Source organism: Phytophthora cinnamomi (assembly GCF_018691715.1).
Source record: "Phytophthora cinnamomi strain GKB4 chromosome Unknown Contig29, whole genome shotgun sequence".
NCBI lineage: Eukaryota > Oomycota > Peronosporomycetes > Peronosporales > Peronosporaceae > Phytophthora > Phytophthora cinnamomi.
Genome location: NW_027150962.1, coordinates 5,572 through 21,253, shown reverse-complemented (window position 1 = coordinate 21,253; position 15,682 = coordinate 5,572). Strand labels below are relative to the sequence as shown.

The following is a 15,682-nucleotide window of genomic DNA, read 5'->3' as shown; positions in this document are numbered from 1 at the left end:
TTGCAGCGCTGCAGTTGTGGAATTTTTGTACTCTACAGAATCCGTTTCAGTGAAGTGTATCGACGAAGCATTCCGCAAGGCGGCTGAGGATAACTGCATCGAAGTTGTGGAGTTCCTTTACAAAACTGAGAAAATTGCGCAGGAGTCTTTTGAGGAAACTTTCTTCAGCGCCGCCAAACATTACGATCTGTACGTGATGGAGTGTTTGCTCTGTTGTGAGCCTAATCCCCTAACGCTACGTTTTACAGCCATTTATTATACAATATGAAATATTATTTGAGTGGCGTGAAAATTGAATTATTCGTAAGAAAACGGACTCAATTTTAGGAAGTTAGAAATCAATTCAATTGACCCAAAACTGCTTTTGAAATTAGTCATCCGAATGTTCTCAATATTGGAAACCCACTTTTATTACCAATATTGGTATACTAGGAGACCAATAAAATATAGTGTATTATTGACAATAATACACTATGTACTTCAGTAGTAATTGTCTAAAAGAAACTACAACAACGAAATATAATTGAAATATCAAACTATAGTCGATTGATCCGACCTCGAGCGTCCAACGTAAAGTGTTGTGCGTGAAAGAGCTGCTGCAGCACCCCCAACGCACTTACAGCCAGATGAGTCACCAACAGCCACCCCTTACACTCCAGAGTAGCCGAACAGCGTGAGGCTCGACACCATGATGAACATGCCGGCGAACATGCCCACTGCAACCAGATGCGTCTTGTCCTTGGCGAACTTGTAGGCCGTGGGGATCAGCTCCTTCACGCAGATGCACACCATGATGCCGCACACGATTCCGAAGAGCACTCCCTCCGACACCGGGTCCATGCCGTCGCCGATGGCCAGCCATGCGATCATGCCGCCGATCGGCTCAGCACCCGCAGAGATCGCGCACCACATGATGCCGCGCCAGCGCGAGCCTGTGGCAAAGTAGATAGGAGCAGCGACGGCGATGCCTTCCGGGATGTTGTGCAGGCCGATGCCGACCGCGAGCGAGATGCCGACGGACGAATTCTCGAGGGCGCCCACGTACGTGGCGATTCCCTCGGGTAAGTTGTGGATGCCGATGGCCAGCGCGCTGAGCACGCCCATGCGCTGCAAGGCGCGCTTGGCGTTCTCGTCCATCTTCATCTGGTACGTGGTCCGCTGCGGCGTTTGCGACTCCAGGTACTCGGCCGGCGTGTTGGCGTGATTCTTGCTGTGCTCATACTGGTGGATGGACTCGCGGACGCCCTCCAGGTTGTTGATCTCCGTCATCTCGTGCTCGGGCGCGATCTCGTGCACGATCATGTCGATGAAGTAGATGAGGGCGATGCCGATGGCGAAGCACGCTGTGGCCGAGAGCCAGCCGTGGCCCGTGGCCGTCTCCTCCGACATGTCCTCGGTGCGAAGACCTTCCGTCAGCAAATGCACGGACTCGCCAAAGATCTCTACCAACGAGATGAACATCATGACACCCGATGAGATGCTGAGTGCGACCGCCAAGCTCAGCGGGTTGGCCAAGTACACGAGACGCTTGCTGAAGACGACCATGCCGCCGAGAATCGTGGCGGCCCCGGCGGCAATGTTGAGTGCAAAAGCGACGGCGACAGCGTGGCCCGTTTGAACCATTCTTTGATGGGAGTGCTGAAACCGGTCTTCTGTGGTTGGGCGTGGTTTGGCGAATGGGTCTTAGCGCGTGACCATTGCACGCAAGCGCCACCCGGAGAAGCGCGGATATGTATTATGCTTACAACAAAATACAACTGCACTGTAGTTGGCGATGCCAACACAAGGGCTTGCAGGAAAGCGAGCCAGCGTGAAGGGCCGTGCGCCAGCGAGCCGTGGAAATATATCTACTAGCCAGACGCGGCGACTCAATACTGTACTGTATAAGTACAGTCTCATCAAATTTTGATGCCGGCACTGAAGGTGCGCGTTGCCGATCACCTGGAGCTGGAGATTAATTAATACGAATGGCACCCGGGTCCAGCGTGCACAAAATGGTCCAAGCGAAGCATAAAATACACTGCTGGTCTTGCTGCAGAACTGTATGCCCATCCGAAGCGCTTTCATTGGGGCGAGGCACCACGCTTCGCGGAGCTCGAACAGCAGCAAGCATGTCATTGGCGCCTGGGCTCACGGCGAGCGTTCGCGTGTGTCCGATTTGATAGTCAAGCATGGATGCGGTATGCAAATGTACAGATTTCCTTTCGAGCAGGAGTCAGAAAAATGTCGGGGGTCCGTGACCCACGGACCGGCGTCACGCTGGGCGTCGGGTGCTCCGCTGCATGGGCTTCAGTGCGCGTACCTCCGCCGTCGGAGCCGCTCTGCCTGGTTTGGTTGCATTGAGCTGGACGGTGCGACGACCCCCAGTGACCATCGTCTAAGCCCAGATAAGCATACAGTACACGTACCGTTGGCTGCGCTTTCAACGACAGGACACGACTCCAAAGTGGCTGCAGGACGACACACTCCGTTCCTGGTACAGTACTGTAGCGGCAATCCCTATACATGTATTAATACATGTAGATTGGCATATCACTCAATCCAATCATGCCCATATTTCTGCTCGTCACAGCAACGTCCAACTCTCGAAAACTATTGGTCGACGCAAGTGAATTGCCGACAAAGTCTAGGCGACAAATACTCGGGACGCCAAAGCCTGTGTTCCGAGGCGTGGTGCTTCTCCCCAATGAGAAAGCTTTCCGTTGCCGGTGCCGCGCTACTGTAGAACTGTAGAATACCAGGGATAGATTACATGTATCTTCAGCAGATCGCTCGAGCCTTAAAACACGTCCAAGCAATTTTAATCGGCGACCGATCAATCTACTTCTGCTGGGATTGCATGCGTACATCTACATGTTCCCCCCCCCCCCTTCAAGTCCACCAGCGTGGTCCAATCCAACTCGAGGGCAACACGCATGGAACTTCAATTCCTGCTTGTATATGTTGTTGTTCCACACGTATGGTGCATTGCGAGTTGATTCCGTGTGGACGATGCTTGGAGCCCGAACTTCGGACACCGAGAAATGGCAGTCCCATCTCAGGATCGCGATACGGCGCGAGGGTCCTGGTGGCACGCGCCGACGGCGAATCCACGCCGCCGTCGGAGAGAGGGTCGTCGGAGATGCACAAAGCTGGTGGAGGAAGGGCTCTGGTTCCTCTGTGACAGACGCGGTCAGATGTGCGAATTTCGGCTGCCGTCGTCCGAGTGTGGGTAGTCACTGGGACCGCCGCTCCATGCGAATGTAGATCTAGCATAATAGCACTGCTCGAGTCGGGGCCACCCATCCGTAGTGAGAAAGCTATCTCATTTCGCCTCACAACTCAATCCACCTCGTCGGTTTCATGTGGCCTACCACGCTTCTTCTCGTCCTGTTGGCGTGCGTCTGTGCGGCGCAGAGCACCTCGGACTCTTCTAGCGGCAGCTCCAGCGACGTGTTCTCCTCAAGCGGCAGTACCGGCGACATCTACAATGTATGCCCCGTCGTGGTCGATTTCACGGAGGAGCAAGAAAACCTATCGGACGAAGATCTTAAGGCCAACGCCGCCGACGCAGCCATGTCGGCGTACTTGCTGAGCCACCCGAACAACACCCTGTGGGACTACTTCAAGATCGAGCGCAAGCAGAAGAGGGAGATGTTCAAGCAGCTGTCACTGAAGGAGAAGATCAAAAAAGGTACTCAAGGACTTCGTGAACTTCACGGCTGACACCACCATCGCACTCGCGCAGACTGTCGCCGACGCCATCGAGTGGATTGTCAACACCATTCGCGACCCTCTCGTCGGAATCAGGCAGATCACCAGCTTTTTCAAGGAGTTCGGCAAGAACATCAAGTCGCTCTGGGGGCTGATGAAAGAGGACCCGAAGGAGACGGCCGAGAACATGGGCGGCGGTTTGCTGCTGCACATCACGCACCACCCGTCCGAATTCACCGCCGAGACGGTACTGATGGTCGGTACCGGATTCGCGGTGATCCACGGCCTCATGGCTGGCGTGGAGGCTGTCTTCGGCACGATGAGCAACACTATCTCGAAGGTGCTGCTGTCGGTGCTGATGTTTATCCACGCCATCGACGACCCGATCTACATTGTCACGCCTCTCGTCACGTCCATTGTGAACACGGCAGGTGAGCTTGCCACCGGCGACAACTCGACGGACAGCACGGTGCTTACTGTCGACGCGATTCAGCCGCTGGAGACGTGCCAAATTCCGAAGAAGTACCGCCCACTTTTCTCTTCGCGCGATTTGTGTCTGAGCACCCCTGCAGAAGTTCGTCAGCTGATCTTTGGAACATCCAAGCGCACCGCCAAGATGACCCAAGAGGAGCGAATTGCCGCCTACAACCGGTTCCACGATTTCGTTTGCTGCTACTTGGAGGGCCAGGAGTTTGAGGTGAACGCCCCAAAGATGGATTCAACGGCTTTTGAAGCTGACCTTGTACCGACTCCGGTGAAAATGAGCAACTGCTCCCAGTTTTTTGGTGACTACAGCGCCGCCACCGTGTGGAAGTCATCCACAGGCTACGACGACGCCGCGAGCCTCAATTAAGACAGCGCGAGCGGTGATGAATAGAGCATTTATATGACAATAGAGCCACTGTTTTAAAAGATCAACAAGATACATAACCTTGATCTTAAAAACATCTCGAATATAATAGTATCTCGAATATAAATAGTGCTTGAAAAGTCCGTCAATAGAACGCTTTCCATGTTCGACATTTTCTTGTCAAAGACTGGGTCTTTTACTGGGGCCCAGTATAAACCCACCAGAATACCCGGTGGTAGCAAGCATAAGGTCGTCGGAGTAGGAATTCGTGAAAAGCGTGATATTCACATAGTTACATTGCCTCGCTTGAGCGAGTGGTATGCACATGAGAAGCCATACTACTAGGTCCTCCCGGCTTGGTCTTCATCGACTTCAATTTGCACTAGATGGATTTGGTCTGAAACTAGCCGAACCACACATGGAAACGGTGTACACAAAGTGAAGACACGAAAGCTCGAGATGTTTTTTAAGATCAAGGTTATGTATCTTGTTGATCTTTTAAAACAGTGGTTCTATTGTCATATAAATGCTCTATTCATCACCGCTCGCGCTGTCTTAATTGAGGCTCGCGGCGTCGTCGTAGCCTGTGGATGACTTCCACACGGTGGCGGCGCTGTAGTCACCAAAAAACTGGGAGCAGTTGCTCATTTTCACCGGAGTCGGTACAAGGTCAGCTTCGAAAGCCGTTGAGTCCATCTTTGGGGCGTTCACCTCAAACTCCTGGCCCTCCAAGTAGCAGCAAACGAAATCGTGGAACCGGTTGTAGGCGGCAATTCGCTCCTCTTGGGTCATCTTGGCGGTGCGCTTGGATGTTCCAAAGATCAGCTGACGAACTTCTGCAGGGGTGCTCAGACACAAATCGCGCGAAGAGAAAAGTGGGCGGTACTTCTTCGGAATTTGGCACGTCTCCAGCGGCTGAATCGCGTCGACAGTAAGCACCGTGCTGTCCGTCGAGTTGTCGCCGGTGGCAAGCTCACCTGCCGTGTTCACAATGGACGTGACGAGAGGCGTGACAATGTAGATCGGGTCGTCGATGGCGTGGATAAACATCAGCACCGACAGCAGCACCTTCGAGATAGTGTTGCTCATCGTGCCGAAGACAGCCTCCACGCCAGCCATGAGGCCGTGGATCACCGCGAATCCGGTACCGACCATCAGTACCGTCTCGGCGGTGAATTCGGACGGGTGGTGCGTGATGTGCAGCAGCAAACCGCCGCCCATGTTCTCGGCCGTCTCCTTCGGGTCCTCTTCATCAGCCCCAGAGCGACTTGATGTTCTTGCCGAACTCCTTGAAAAAGCTGGTGATCTGCCTGATTCCGACGAGAGGGTCGCGAATGGTGTTGACAATCCACTCGATGGCGTCGGCGACAGTCTGCGCGAGTGCGATGGTGGTGTCAGCCGTGAAGTTCACGAAGTCCTTGAGTACCTTTTTGATCTTCTCCTTCAGTGACAGCTGCTTGAACATCTCCCTCTTCTGCTTGCGCTCGATCTTGAAGTAGTCCCACAGGGTGTTGTTCGGGTGGCTCAGCAAGTACGCCGACATGGCTGCGTCGGCGGCGTTGGCCTTAAGATCTTCGTCCGATAGGTTTTCTTGCTCCTCCGTGAAATCGACCACGACGGGGCATACATTGTAGATGTCGCCGGTACTGCCGCTTGAGGAGAACACGTCGCTGGAGCTGCCGCTAGAAGAGTCCGAGGTGCTCTGCGCCGCACAGACGCACGCCAACAGGACGAGAAGAAGCGTGGTAGGCCACATGAAACCGACGAGGTGGATTGAGTTGTGAGGCGAAATGAGATAGCTTTCTCACTACGGATGGGTGGCCCCGACTCGAGCAGTGCTATTATGCTAGATCTACATTCGCATGGAGCGGCGGTCCCAGTGACTACCCACACTCGGACGACGGCAGCCGAAATTCGCACATCTGACCGCGTCTGTCACAGAGGAACCAGAGCCCTTCCTCCACCAGCTTTGTGCATCTCCGACGACCCTCTCTCCGACGGCGGCGTGGATTCGCCGTCGGCGCGTGCCACCAGGACCCTCGCGCCGTATCGCGATCCTGAGATGGGACTGCCATTTCTCGGTGTCCGAAGTTCGGGCTCCAAGCATCGTCCACACGGAATCAACTCGCAATGCACCATACGTGTGGAACAACAACATATACAAGCAGGAATTGAAGTTCCATGCGTGTTGCCCTCGAGTTGGATTGGACCACGCTGGTGGACTTGAAGGGGGGGGGGGGAACATGTAGATGTACGCATGCAATCCCAGCAGAAGTAGATTGATCGGTCGCCGATTAAAATTGCTTGGACGTGTTTTAAGGCTTGAGCGATCTGCTGAAGATACATGTAATCTATCCCTGGTATTCTACAGTTCTACAGTAGCGCGGCACCGGCAACGGAAAGCTTTCTCATTGGGGAGAAGCACCACGCCTCGGAACACAGGCTTTGGCGTCCCGAGTATTTGTCGCCTAGACTTTGTCGGCAATTCACTTGCGTCGACCAATAGTTTTCGAGAGTTGGACGTTGCTGTGACGAGCAGAAATATGGGCATGATTGGATTGAGTGATATGCCAATCTACATGTATTAATACATGTATAGGGATTGCCGCTACAGTACTGTACCAGGAACGGAGTGTGTCGTCCTGCAGCCACTTTGGAGTCGTGTCCTGTCGTTGAAAGCGCAGCCAACGGTACGTGTACTGTATGCTTATCTGGGCTTAGACGATGGTCACTGGGGGTCGTCGCACCGTCCAGCTCAATGCAACCAAACCAGGCAGAGCGGCTCCGACGGCGGAGGTACGCGCACTGAAGCCCATGCAGCGGAGCACCCGACGCCCAGCGTGACGCCGGTCCGTGGGTCACGGACCCCCGACATTTTTCTGACTCCTGCTCGAAAGGAAATCTGTACATTTGCATACCGCATCCATGCTTGACTATCAAATCGGACACACGCGAACGCTCGCCGTGAGCCCAGGCGCCAATGACATGCTTGCTGCTGTTCGAGCTCCGCGAAGCGTGGTGCCTCGCCCCAATGAAAGCGCTTCGGATGGGCATACAGTTCTGCAGCAAGACCAGCAGTGTATTTTATGCTTCGCTTGGACCATTTTGTGCACGCTGGACCCGGTGCCATTCGTATTAATTAATCTCCAGCTCCAGGTGATCGGCAACGCGCACCTTCAGTGCCGGCATCAAAATTTGATGAGACTGTACTTATACAGTACAGTATTGAGTCGCCGCGTCTGGCAAGTAGATATATTTCCACGGCTCGCTGGCGCACGGCCCTTCACGCTGGCTCGCTTTCCTGCAAGCCCTTGTGTTGGCATCGCCAACTACAGTGCAGTTGTATTTTGTTGTAAGCATAATACATATCCGCGCTTCTCCGGGTGGCGCTTGCGTGCAATGGTCACGCGCTAAGACCCATTCGCCAAACCACGCCCAACCACAGAAGACCGGTTTCAGCACTCCCATCAAAGAATGGTTCAAACGGGCCACGCTGTCGCCGTCGCTTTTGCACTCAACATTGCCGCCGGGGCCGCCACGATTCTCGGCGGCATGGTCGTCTTCAGCAAGCGTCTCGTGTACTTGGCCAACCCGCTGAGCTTGGCGGTCGCACTCAGCATCTCATCGGGTGTCATGATGTTCATCTCGTTGGTAGAGATCTTTGGCGAGTCCGTGCATTTGCTGACGGAAGGTCTTCGCACCGAGGACATGTCGGAGGAGACGGCCACGGGCCACGGCTGGCTCTCGGCCACAGCGTGCTTCGCCATCGGCATCGCCCTCATCTACTTCATCGACATGATCGTGCACGAGATCGCGCCCGAGCACGAGATGACGGAGATCAACAACCTGGAGGGCGTCCGCGAGTCCATCCACCAGTATGAGCACAGCAAGAATCACGCCAACACGCCGGCCGAGTACCTGAGTCGCAAACGCCGCAGCGGACCACGTACCAGATGAAGATGGACGAGAACGCCAAGCGCGCCTTGCAGCGCATGGGCGTGCTCAGCGCGCTGGCCATCGGCATCCACAACTTACCTGAGGGAATCGCCACGTACGTGGGCGCCCTCGAGAATTCGTCCGTCGGCATCTCGCTCGCGGTCGGCATCGGCCTGCACAACATCCCGGAAGGCATCGCCGTCGCTGCTCCTATCTACTTTGCCACAGGCTCAGCTGGCGCGGCATCATGTGGTGCGCGATCTCTGCGGGTGCTGAGCCGATCGGCGGCATGATCGCATGGCTGGCCATCGGCGACGGCATGGACCCGGTGTCGGAGGGAGTGCTCTTCGGAATCGTGTGCGGCATCATGGTGTGCATCTGCGTGAAGGAGCTGATCCCCACGGCCTACAAGTTCGCCAAGGACAAGACGCATCTGGTTGCAGTGGGCATGTTCGCCGGCATGTTCATCATGGTGTCGAGCCTCACGCTGTTCGGCTACTCTGGAGTGTAAGGGGTGGCTGTTGGTGACTCATCTGGCTGTAAGTGCGTTGGGGGTGCTGCAGCAGCTCTTTCACGCACAACACTTTACGTTGGACGCTCGAGGTCGGATCAATCGACTATAGTTTGATATTTCAATTATATTTCGTTGTTGTAGTTTCTTTTAGACAATTACTACTGAAGTACATAGTGTATTATTGTCAATAATACACTATATTTTATTGGTCTCCTAGTATACCAATATTGGTAATAAAAGTGGGTTTCCAATATTGAGAACATTCGGATGACTTATTTCAAAAGCAGTTTTGGGTCAATTGAATTGATTTCTAACTCCCTAAAATTGAGTCCGTTTCTTATGAAGATCCCAATTTCAAAGCCACCCAAATATTGGCGCGATAATCCGCCCCGCCGCCGCAAGCACCTGAAGCTGTTGCATTTCCCTCGAGAGGTCCGCCAACTACCCAAGGTTCTCAACATGATCAAGCTGTTCGCCATGTCCACTGACGAGGCCGTGCAGGTGGCAGCGGCCACGAACCAGGTCCTACAATTTTGGGTCTCCCCATCTTCGCGACAAAATGAGCGAAATGACCCAAAACCAAAACCTCACAGAAATCGCCGCCACTCACGGTCACTTGGATATAATTGCTGATGCCTATAAATGGTGCCGAGGCAGAAACGCCAAGTTGGGTGCTGTCGTGTCCATTTCTTGGAAATTGGGCACTTCGAGATCTTTGTGGGCTTGAGTGAGGCACTGGAAAGGGCGCTGGAGACTGGGAAGCAACAGGTTGCGGACACAATTTGCAAGAACTCACCTTACTCTAAAACGCTGATCTGGGATGCCCAATTTGGCTGCCTGGAAGTTGTAAAGATTGTTTTGAAGAACCAGATTTTGACGCGCACAGATGGAGGAAAAGGTTGTATAAAGCAAAGTTAATGGTGGCACAATTTGGACATTTTGAAATGGCGAAGTTCTTAACGAGACTTGTGGAGACGTGGTATTCCGAGATGCCGAGGGAGATAACGGACTAGAGAAGGCAAAGCCGGCTAGACCGGGCGATGAAGACGGGGGCGAGAATGGAGAGGAGGAGGTAGAAGATGACGATAATAAAAAAGAGGATGATGAAGACGACGCAGTTGATGAGCGCAACTGTCCTCTTGCAAGTGCAATCAAAAAGGGCCGAATGGAGATTGGCAAATATCTATTTGCCAATAACGGCTACTGGGCATCTTCGCTTGAAGTGGTGTCAATGAGTGCGGCTACCAATGATCCTTTGAGGTTGTCAAGCTCTTCGACGATGATGGGTGTATGCTGGCTCCTCGCAAGCATCGCGTTTGAATTTGCTGCTGGTGGAGGACACCTTGAGAATATGAAGTTCTTTCAGGCGAAAGAAGATTTCAATGCAACCTCTCTCGGCGATTCGTTAGTGATGGCAGCATCCTTTGGCAAAGCAGACGCGATGACGTATTTGTGCTCTATCGATGGATTTAAGACTTCATTGGCTTCGATAGATAATGCCTTAACCCAAGCAGTTGGTGCAGGCCACCTGGAGGTGGTGAAAATCTTGACTATCAAGGAACGGTTTTCTCGGAAGGCAATTGAGAGGGCGTTTAAGAGTGCTGCAACGATACAGACTGACGCTCGTGATCAAGTTGGAGTTGTGTTCTTGTTTGCTACAGGAAACATTTCTCCTGTCTTTTTCAGAAGCATTGTCGTGGACGCCACGCGGCTCGGCAGCGTTGAAGTCGTGACAATTTTATACGCCAAAGGCTCGACATAATTGAGACGGCTTTTGTTCACGCGGTTGGAGATAATTGCAGCGACATCTCGACAGGATTCTGCTTTAGCTCCTACTACTATACTAGATCCGATTAGAACAGTAGGGCAGTGGAAGTAACAACTAAACTACTTCGAACTATCTATTTCCTCTTATTAAAGAAGATATGAGAGCTGTAGTACTGCTGTACTACAGCAAGAATCTAACGGAAAATGCCTCGAATTGAACACACTTTATTCTGAGCAAGGTACACAATTAGGAGGTGGTAAACTATTGCCTAGACGGAATCCTCGGAGTCCCAAATCGTGAACTCGTCCAGATTTTCGAGAAACCTCTTCAACATTGTTGTCATCGGAATCATCGTCGCGAGAGAGCCACTTGCGGCAAAATAATGCTCCATAGACGTCATGGCGACTGATGTGCCAATCTTGGTAACAGGGAGCGAATCCTGCCGCTGCCACAGACCGAGTAACAACGTCGTCAGGCACATTGAATGATTGACTCCTTCTGCTTCCACCAATATCGGATCTGAGCCGCAGAGATTTCCACCCACGCTTGTTCTGGAAGTGCGTGAGAGCCCTTGCTGGGACCTCTCGGTGCTCCTCGATCCACGTGACGACCTCCTTCTTCTCCGACATGGTCTTGGCGAGGCGGGATCCAGGCATGGTGGCGTTGGTTGGTTGGTGCAGGAGCTTGTTATTGACAGCGAATTGAAAACCGACAATATTTCCGCAGCGCAAGTGCCGAATGTCGTGCTCTAAGATGCCAACGTGAGGTATACTAATTAGCGTAGGTACAATAGGAATATTTTAGTCAACGAGATGATCGGATTCTACTGGGGGTATTCTATTTGGCACCGCAATACTAATTGGCACTTTCCGTTACCTATTGTTGCATGCTGTGCAGTCTGCAATTAAAATTCAGCACTGTTCCGGGCGAAGCACGGCTTTGTTCATCATCACGCTCTTCGGCTACTCCGGTGGCTTTGTTCATCATCACGCTCTTCGGCTACTCCGGTGTGTATTCAAAAGCAGTTCAAGTGGTCAACAGACAACTGCTGCAGGAACTTTCCAACCCAATCATTGCTTTTGTAACGTTTTCAGTCTGTAAGGATATACTAGTACCTGATACTTTGTGAGATTGCTACCTACTACGTAGTACTTACTGGCCTAGCTTAGAAATGTGCATCGCCGCTTTCTTCTTGTTTCTTTTTATCCTCGCCCGTTGCTTCCTTATACGATTGGCAAACTCTTTGATGTAATTCATGGAGAGGCGGCCTTCGAGTGGGAACAGCGACGCCTTCAGTCACTTGTCACCAAGGGTGAGCCAATGTTTCCGTGTCCTTCATTCCCAGGTGTCATCAGTGTAAAAAAATATGGTTGCAGTACCGTACTAGCTGTATACCAGGCACATTTAGCGAAATGATGGATGACTTCAAAATATGGATTCGTTAGCGTTGCTTAACCGCGGTGTCTACTGTATAGTATTATTCGTTGTTCGAGTCATCGTCAAGGTCCTCGTCTTCATCGACAAGACTCGTGGATCCAGAAAATTTCCACACGGTCTCGTCGCTGTAGTTAGCAAAGAGTTGGGTGCAATTGCGCATTTTGACGGGTGTTGCTACGAGTTTAGGCTCGAAATCTGTCGAGTCCGTCTGCGGAGCATTCACCTCAAACTCTTGGTCTTCCAGGTAGCAGCACACAAAGTCGTGGAAGTGGTTGTAAGCGGCAATCCGTTCCTGGGTGGACATCTTAATCGTGCGCTTGGCCGTTCCGAAAATCAGTTCGCGAACCTTAGCGGGGGAGCTCAGACACAGATCACGAGAGGAGAACACCGGGCGGTACTGCTTCGGGATCTTGCACGCTTTCAGAGGCTTGATCGGGTCGATGGTAAGTACATCAGAGGAGTTGCTGGAGGAGTTACTGTTGATGGCGCCGGCGGTGTCAATGAGAGAGTTGACGAGGGGCGTGACAATGTAAATCGGGTCGTCGATAGCGTGTAGGAACATCAGGACGGACATCAGGACGTTGGAGATGGCGTTGCTCATTCCACCAAAAACAGCTTCGACACCAGCCATGAGACCACCGATCACCGCGAATCCAGCACTAACCGTGAGCACCGTCTCGGCAGTGAACTCAGCGGGGTGGTGTGTGATGTGAAGCAGCAAACCACCGCCCATGTTCTCGGCCGTCTCCTTGGGGTCCTCCTTGAAAAGCGTCCAGAGGGACTTGACGTTCTTGCCGAAAGTCTTGAAAAAGCTGGTGACTTGTCTAATTCCGACGAGGGGATCGCGAAGAGTGTTGACGATCCACTTGACAGCGTCCGCAATGTCCTGTGCCAGGTTGATGACAGTGTTTGCGGTGTAGTCGACTACGCCCTTAATCGCGTTCTTGATCCTTTCCTTCAGCGGCAGGCGCTTGCTCATTTCCTTTTTCTGCCTGTGCTCAATCTTGAAATAGTCCCACAGGGTGTTGTTCGGGTGGCTCAGCAAGTACGCAGACATGGCTGCGTCGGCGGCGTTGGCCTTGAGTTCCTCGTCGGAGAGGTCGTCTTGCTCTTTGGTGAAGTCGACGACAACGGGGCAGACGTTGTAGACGTCGCCGGTGCTGCCACTCGTCGAGAACATGTCGACGGGGTTAGAAGATCCGCCGGACGAGTCCGAATCGTTCTGCGCCGCGCAGACGCATGTCAAGAGGAGGAGAACGAGCGTGGAGTGCCACATGAGACCGAAGGAGAAAAAAGTGGTTGTGAGCGAAATGTAGCTGAGCTCGACGATATTTATGTGGCTGTCACCGCTCCAGTCGATTGAGGGGCCTCCCTGGCAACGTAGTACATGATAGTCTGGTACACTGTACTGTACTGAAGCCCCTCCCCGTTTGTTGGGGTCATTTCACTTGATCAAATCTGATCGTGAACAGCGCCTGTCACAGCGGAAACAGCGTCCATCCACCAACCTTTAGTTGGCGCGTGCCTTCAAGGCCTACAAGCCGTACCGCGATCCTAAGATGGGACCCCGGCTCAACTGTACCATGTGCACACACGCGCGTTGTTAGTTTGTATGCATGCACCCTCGAAAAAAAATACTTACTACAACATTTTAATTTGGGACAGATCCGAAGTATGCAGTCTCAAACCATAGAAGCCACTATAGTAGCAGTGTTGCGAATCCTCCCTGAGATTAAAGGCAATCCTTTCCATTCTCTAATCAAGATTATTAAAGATTTCAAGACGTGCGCGGATGCTTAGATGACGAGCACAGCGCTCAATTGAACAATCAGGGCGAATGTGGGCTACAGCGTAGTAAGCTGGCGAGTGCTCAGGATGGCTGCGGTGTGAGATCTGATTGGAGCGAGGCATCACGCCCCGAGACCCCGAGCCAGATATTCGGCGTACTGTTCGCTTCGGTGGGCGATTTGCTGTGGGAAAGAATGCGTACATGTATTGCTTACATACTATACTGGTACTTCACTCGAACAGAAAAGTTGCGAACCGTCTCAAATGAATTGAACTGGCTCACGGTATAAAAGGCATGCCGGCATTGCTGTTCGGCAAGAATATCCTACACACAAAACTTACACACAAAAACTAAGCATTATCGAGTTCCATAAGCGAGAAAGTCTGACGGCCGATGCGCCATATTTATCCTATACTACGTAGTACAATGGAATTGTATGGAAACCCGGGCGCTGGGGTTGGCGATTGTGCTCACAGTCAACATGGTTGATGAGTTTGCTTTACATTCGTGCTACTATGCTTAATCTTGGCTTGGCCACCGAATTCAACAATAAAGAAATCTACGGCGAAGAGTGCATGCTTGTTACAGGGATTAGAAGGGTGTACTGCACTAACATATCGATCGCATAGCTTTAAACGCCACATCTCTCCTTGTATCAAGTGGTAGAACAATGACGGATTGTGCTGCAGGTAAAGGTTATCGAGTTACCCATTTCATGGCGCAGTTGAAGCACTGTCGTCCTGAGATCCAAAAGCAAACAACTCTGTTTTCGTTGACTCCTCAACATTTCTGTCAACGTATTATCACGATTTTGTTATTCACTATGGACTTGAGATACCTTAGGTGGTAGCTACTAGCTATTTTAATACCTAAGCAAACGAGTACTTAAAAGTAATCGTTTTCTTTGCTGCGCTCACTATTTTGTTGGTCATTTACTGTGATTACCGAGTAACTCGGTGCTGCAAAAAGCAGAAACGCACAAAACGAAACAATAAAAACGCAAATAATAAAAGCGAACGGACATGGTTTTCACTCAAGCTGCACTGAGGATGGGTAAACCGTCTATCCCCTGCAGAGCGCAGCCTTGCTGTCAGTCGTCTGGGTACCAGTCTTGCCCCCTGCAGTTTGGATGCCGACCTTGCCAGCACCAGATTCGCTGCTGAGGCTCGTGGTTCCGTCGGTGCTGGTGGCAGATTTCCAGACGGTAGCGGCGGTGTAGTTGCCAAACAGTTGAGAGCAGTCGGTCATCTTGACGGGCGTGGACAGCAGCTCCGACTCGAAAGCCGTGGCGTCCGTCTTCGGGGCGTTCACCTCGAACCTTTGGTTCTCCAGGTAGCAGCACACGACGTCGTGGAAGTGGTCGTAAGCTGCAATTCGATCCAATGAGTTCATCGTGGCGGTGCGCTTGAACGTTCCGAAGATAAGCTGGCGGACCTGCTCGGGCGAGCTCAGGCATAGGTCGCGACAACGGGGCAGACGTTGTAGACGTCGTTGGTGCTGCCGCTCGAAGAGAAGGTGGGTAGAGAACTGTTCGACGGGGTGGAGAGGCTCTGCGCAGCGCAGACACAGGCCAGGAGGACGAGGAGGAGGGTGGAGTGCCACATGAGACCAAAGAAATAGAAGGAATTGTGAGACTCCGAATCGAGCTTATCTATCCGTCTTCCGTGTCCATTCCATTGAGGAGACCTTCTCGTT

The 15,682-nt window shown here is 52.3% G+C and overlaps 8 protein-coding genes across 8 annotated transcripts; 2 read left to right on the top strand and 6 right to left on the bottom strand.

The window, feature by feature from the left end:
* Positions 1-648: 648 nt before the first annotated feature.
* Positions 649-1,623, bottom strand: IUM83_09905 (Zinc (Zn2)-Iron (Fe2) Permease (ZIP) Family; the record flags this gene model as incomplete). Its single annotated transcript, XM_067934380.1, has 1 exon — positions 649-1,623. The coding sequence occupies one exon, from the start codon at positions 1,621-1,623 to the stop codon at positions 649-651; it is 975 nt and encodes a 324-aa protein (XP_067793229.1).
* Positions 1,624-3,342: 1,719 nt separating this feature from the next.
* Positions 3,343-4,546, top strand: IUM83_09904 (Iron/zinc purple acid phosphatase protein; the record flags this gene model as incomplete). The annotated part of the gene is made up of 2 exons (XM_067934379.1): positions 3,343-3,593; positions 3,664-4,546. 2 exons carry the CDS (start codon positions 3,343-3,345, stop codon positions 4,544-4,546), a joined length of 1,134 nt encoding a protein of 377 aa, XP_067793451.1.
* A 552-nt stretch (positions 4,547-5,098) lies between these two features.
* IUM83_09903 (uncharacterized protein) lies at positions 5,099-5,764 on the bottom strand (the record flags this gene model as incomplete). Its single annotated transcript, XM_067934378.1, has 1 exon — positions 5,099-5,764. One exon carries the CDS (start codon positions 5,762-5,764, stop codon positions 5,099-5,101), a length of 666 nt encoding a protein of 221 aa, XP_067793232.1.
* Positions 5,765-5,795: 31 nt separating this feature from the next.
* On the bottom strand, positions 5,796-6,299 carry IUM83_09902 (uncharacterized protein; the record flags this gene model as incomplete). Its single annotated transcript, XM_067934377.1, has 1 exon — positions 5,796-6,299. One exon carries the CDS (start codon positions 6,297-6,299, stop codon positions 5,796-5,798), a length of 504 nt encoding a protein of 167 aa, XP_067793231.1.
* Positions 6,300-8,017: 1,718 nt separating this feature from the next.
* Positions 8,018-8,990, top strand: IUM83_09901 (Zinc (Zn2)-Iron (Fe2) Permease (ZIP) Family; the record flags this gene model as incomplete). The annotated part of the gene is made up of 3 exons (XM_067934376.1): positions 8,018-8,398; positions 8,482-8,679; positions 8,757-8,990. The coding sequence occupies 3 exons, from the start codon at positions 8,018-8,020 to the stop codon at positions 8,988-8,990; spliced, it is 813 nt and encodes a 270-aa protein (XP_067793437.1).
* A 2,039-nt stretch (positions 8,991-11,029) lies between these two features.
* On the bottom strand, positions 11,030-11,417 carry IUM83_09900 (uncharacterized protein; the record flags this gene model as incomplete). The annotated part of the gene is made up of 2 exons (XM_067934375.1): positions 11,030-11,206; positions 11,343-11,417. 2 exons carry the CDS (start codon positions 11,415-11,417, stop codon positions 11,030-11,032), a joined length of 252 nt encoding a protein of 83 aa, XP_067793453.1.
* Positions 11,418-12,238: 821 nt separating this feature from the next.
* Positions 12,239-13,378, bottom strand: IUM83_09899 (uncharacterized protein; the record flags this gene model as incomplete). The annotated part of the gene is made up of 1 exon (XM_067934374.1): positions 12,239-13,378. One exon carries the CDS (start codon positions 13,376-13,378, stop codon positions 12,239-12,241), a length of 1,140 nt encoding a protein of 379 aa, XP_067793415.1.
* A 1,671-nt stretch (positions 13,379-15,049) lies between these two features.
* On the bottom strand, positions 15,050-15,379 carry IUM83_09898 (Iron/zinc purple acid phosphatase protein; the record flags this gene model as incomplete). Its single annotated transcript, XM_067934373.1, has 1 exon — positions 15,050-15,379. One exon carries the CDS (start codon positions 15,377-15,379, stop codon positions 15,050-15,052), a length of 330 nt encoding a protein of 109 aa, XP_067793337.1.
* Between the last annotated feature and the right edge of the window lie 303 nt (positions 15,380-15,682).